At 53.2% G+C, this 4,260-nt stretch overlaps 1 protein-coding gene across 1 annotated transcript in view; it reads right to left on the bottom strand.

The window, feature by feature from the left end:
* Window positions 1-1,313: 1,313 nt before the first annotated feature.
* The window catches only part of AHCYL2 (adenosylhomocysteinase like 2), a 106,281-nt gene continuing 103,334 nt past the window's right edge, over window positions 1,314-4,260 (bottom strand). Inside the window, exon 17 of the mRNA XM_072856687.1 lies at window positions 1,314-4,137. Coding sequence (XP_072712788.1) covers window positions 4,131-4,137 — 7 coding nt within the window. The 3' untranslated portion in view covers window positions 1,314-4,130. The remainder of the gene's footprint in view (window positions 4,138-4,260) is intronic.

Genomic DNA, 4,260 nt, shown 5'->3' with positions numbered 1-4,260 from the left:
GCGCTGCGCCCCCCTGCAGCGCCGCCGAGCACGGGGGGGCCGGGCCCCGCGCCCCGCCCCGGCCCCGCCCCCGCCGCCTCCATTGGTCCGCCGCTCCCCAGGGGCGGGGACGGAGGACACACCCCCGTCGTGCCATTGGGCGGGGGGCGGGGCCAGAAGAGCCTTGGGGTGGGGAGGGGCGTCCCTGGGGGCTGGGGGCGGGGGTACCCGGAGGTGATGGGGAGCGGGGGGGCTTCGGGTAACCCAGGGGTGCCGGGGGCTTGGGGTACCCTCGGGATGGTGGGTGCTGGGAGCACGGGGGTCATGGAGGTGACAGGTTTGGGGGGCATGGGGTGCCCCAGGGGCGATGAGGTGTCCCTGGGGGTGCTGGGTGCAAGAAATGCTGCGGGGGTGGGGGGGTTTATGGGGTGTCCCTAGGGCTGCTGGCAACAGGGGTGTCCCTGGGGGTGCTGTGGAGGATACGGGGTGTCCCAAGGGGCGATGGGTTGGGGGAGTGGGGGGGAGCTGTAGGAGGTGCCCATGGGGCTAATGGGGGTCCGGGGGGGTCACCATACAGGTAACAGGGTGCTGGGGCCTGCTGGCACCTGGGGGGCTGCAGCTGCCCCACTGCAGGCAGGGGCCAAGGGTCCCCATCCCCGTGGCAGCCCCCCAGCATCACCCGCTGAGTCGGGTTGTCCAAACCCCCGGTACCACAATTTGGGTTAAAAGTAGCTCCTGGGGGCCTGAAAACCAGTGGTGGGAGCAATCAGGACTTGCCCCCCCCCGCTCCTCTCCTCCCTCCCTCTCCACCCAGTATGGGGGGACAGTAGCTTTTGGGGGTGACCACGCAGGCACCTGGCTGGGGAGGTGCTGGACGCCCTGTCTTGGTGCTGCTCCTGTCCCACATCCTTCCCTAGCAGCTGGAAAAACAAAGTCTTTAGGTTGGCATTTAGTATTTCCCTCCGCCACCCCGGCAGCGTTCCCAATTCTGCAGCGGGGAGGTCACAGATCGGGAGCAGAAGAGATAACGGGATTTTTCCGGCACCGCTCAGCCCGCTTTCTCCAAGGACAAAAGCCAAAACAGCCGCCCGGAGCCCAAAGAGCCCTGGCCGCCCCAAGGACGCGCGGCCGCTGGAGCAGCTTTCCCAGCCGGGTTTTATACGGCAGCGGTGGAAGCTCAGGGCTACGGCACAGCACCGGGTCGGGGGACAACCTCCCCATCCCCACTCCAGGGCATCACCATCCCTCACCCCCTCGTTGTACCCCTCCAGGCCAAGAAATTCCCCATCTGCTCCTGCCAGACCTGAAAGACGCTCCAGAGAAGCTGAGTTTTCCAATGTTTTATTTGTGTTTTGAGATTACAGAGTCTTTATTGCTGATCTAATACAATCACTCAGACATTAATATTTAAAACATCCTTTTGAAAATATTACGTTTGCAAAGTTTTCGTTTCCTCACTGCAGGCTGATGACAGGTTTTTGTCTTATTATTTCTAAAGTTCAGAACAGAATTAATTTCCTTATACAATTTTGCTGGTGTTACCTAAATCTCCTTTTTCCTAATTCTTTAAAAATGTGTTACATTAAAAATAAAAAAAAAAAAACCAACCCATTACACGTTTAATTTAGAGATGATCACAGAATATGATTCCAGATTGATTAGGAAAAAGCCAAGCAAGCAAAAAAGCTTACAGAAGAAGCAGAACGACAAGGAGAAGAGCTTTAAAAATCGAGGTGGGAAAAGCCAGTTGGGATTTTATTATTAATTTTTTCTTTTTCTCCTATCTACCTGGAAGATAAAATGGGCTTAAAAATCGGCACGAAGGAATTCACGGATGAGGACAGCACCACCGTATGCTGCACAAGCGACGGACACAGGAGAGGTAAGCAACTGCGTGAGCTGTACCGAAGGGTCATGCGGATGGAGAGGGATTTTCCCGGGGCAGAAGCGGCTGCGGTTGGGACACCTATTTTCCAAAAGCTGCTTTGCTCAACGTGATCCCGCAACCGCGTTTCACCTCGACCGAGAGCAGGATTTCACGCTGCACATCTGCAGAGAACAACAGAAACTCTGGGGTTCATTGGCTGATGCAGACCAAGGTACTCCAGCGCCGGGAAAGACCCGAACATGACATTTCAAATGGCTCAGGGGACTCTTCCCAAAAACCTCAGGATCTGGATAAAATTCTTAAGTGAGTAGAACTTATTTTGAGTTTGCGGTTAGTGATTAGTGTATGATAAAGTCTTCTCAAAGGCCTAAGGTCTTCTCAGAGTCTTCTCCAAGGCCTAACATCTCCTCAAAGTCTTCTCAAAGCCCTAACATCTCCTCAAAGTCTTCTCAAAGGCCTAACGTCTCCTCAAAGGTCTAACGTCTCTCCTCAAGGTCTTCTCAAGGTCTTCTCAAAGTCTTACTTCCAGGCTTTGAGAAATTTTGAAGAGAAACTTGGAATAAGCAAGCATACAAGAACGTTTGCTCCAAAGACGAGCAGCTTGCGGTCAAGCTGACTTCAGACCTTGGCATCAAGAGCTGCGAGAAGTACTTGGCCACTGAGATCGTAATTCCACAGTTTTTCCTTTCTTGTGCGTGAACGAGCTGCCACAAAAGAGTTTTTTCATGACAGCAAAGAAGTCTGCAAGGACAAAACAAGAATCTGTAGCTGATGAGGAACTTGGGTACCAAAGCAGCAACCACAGGATAAAGGCTTTTGAGCTCACGGGGTCAGGCAATTTTATTTTGGAAGGACCATGTTCTCCATGTGAACCATAAAAGTGACTCTGATGAGACATGGAGACTTCAAAAGTCACCTTGGTCAGCATGCTGTGCTGTCTGCAGTGTTCAGGTGGGACATCCTGGGCTAAAACAAGTAACTATGGCAAATTCGTTCTCCATTGGCTCTGATGCATCAAGATTTGAGGTGACTGAAGGGTTTTAGTCATGCTAAACTCTTCCCTGCACACAAAATCAGGGTGGGGATTACGCCGGCGTACATCTCTCACACTCAAAGGGGATTTCCAGATTTCATCATACAAATATTACTAGAAAATAAAACTCCAAAGATTTCCAACGAGGACTGAAATTCAGTTGGAGAAAGACCTTGCGTGGACATGGGTCCTCCCAGCCGGGATGGCCGACGAGCTCCGCTTGGGTTTGGAAGAGCTCCCCGACACATGAGCAGCATTTGTCGGCGAGGTTGCAAGGTTCTTCCACCAGCTCGGGCACGCAAGGCTGCCCCGTAGCCCCACTGGGAATATGACTTTGGTTGAACCGCAGGAGGTTGGCACTCGTAACGTAAGCAGCAGGAAAATACTGCGGAGCTGCAAAGAAGGGAGTGGTGGTGGGTCCTACCCCACCGCCACCACGTCCGTTAGGGTCTGCCTCCGAGCAGGCACCGCTCTGCCCTCCCAGCTCCTACCACGTGCTAGGGGCTATCCCTGGCTGATGCTAATGACCGGACCCTTCGTTACAGCTTTCAGCAGTGCTAAGGCAAAGTTCACCGACTCGCTGGCAGAACCATCCCTCGGGCAGTTCGGCAGAATTACGAGAGGTTTCTCCAGCGATCGCCGGCGATATTTACCGCTTCGCTGCCAAGGCGGCACCCGGCTGGTCGGCAGTGCCTGGAGCAAACGAGGTTCTTAGCTGTGTTGTCAAATGGCATGAGAAATGCAAACCCAGCCGCCCTCTGGCTGGCTCTCACAGCTGCCGCGATCCTGCTCCGCTGGAAGAAGCGCTGGGATGTGAAGGAAACCAAAAGCAACGTGCGAGCTTGAAGTTGGATCCCGTGGCTCCCATCACGCGCATCAGATTAACAGTGATAATGGACTATTCCAAGTACATCGCAGCAATTCGATTCCACCAGCTTCTTCCTCACCTCCCCATCCTCCCAGCCCCGAAAAAGAACAACCCAAAGAGAAAAATGAAACAAATGGAAAGAAATCCACCGTCTCCCAGTCCCGCGGCTGTACGAACACCAGTGGCAGAGGCCGCATGTACAGTATTCTAATTTAATAAATAAATAACCTAAACACACTGTCTACTATGTGAGCAAGCCCGGCTCTAACTTAGGAAGCTTGCGCTGTTTCATCCTGTACAGTAGTTGAGAAAAGACTTGGGTTCTTGTTCCTCGCGATTCTCTGGGATACAGCAGCAGGAACTTAGTATCTGGGGAAAAGGAGAGAAAATGAGGTTTTCACTGGGGAAGAGACACGAAGCTCCCCCAGCATCAACACGGTGTATTCTGGGAGGGGTAGACACCAAGAAAAGAAATTATTTAGAAAGGGACTC

Source organism: Ciconia boyciana, chromosome 1 (genome assembly GCF_034638445.1).
Source record: "Ciconia boyciana chromosome 1, ASM3463844v1, whole genome shotgun sequence".
Classification (NCBI taxonomy): Eukaryota; Metazoa; Chordata; class Aves; order Ciconiiformes; family Ciconiidae; genus Ciconia; species Ciconia boyciana.
The sequence above is the reverse complement of the archived record's forward strand: the minus strand, read 5'-3'. Positions and strand labels throughout refer to the sequence as shown.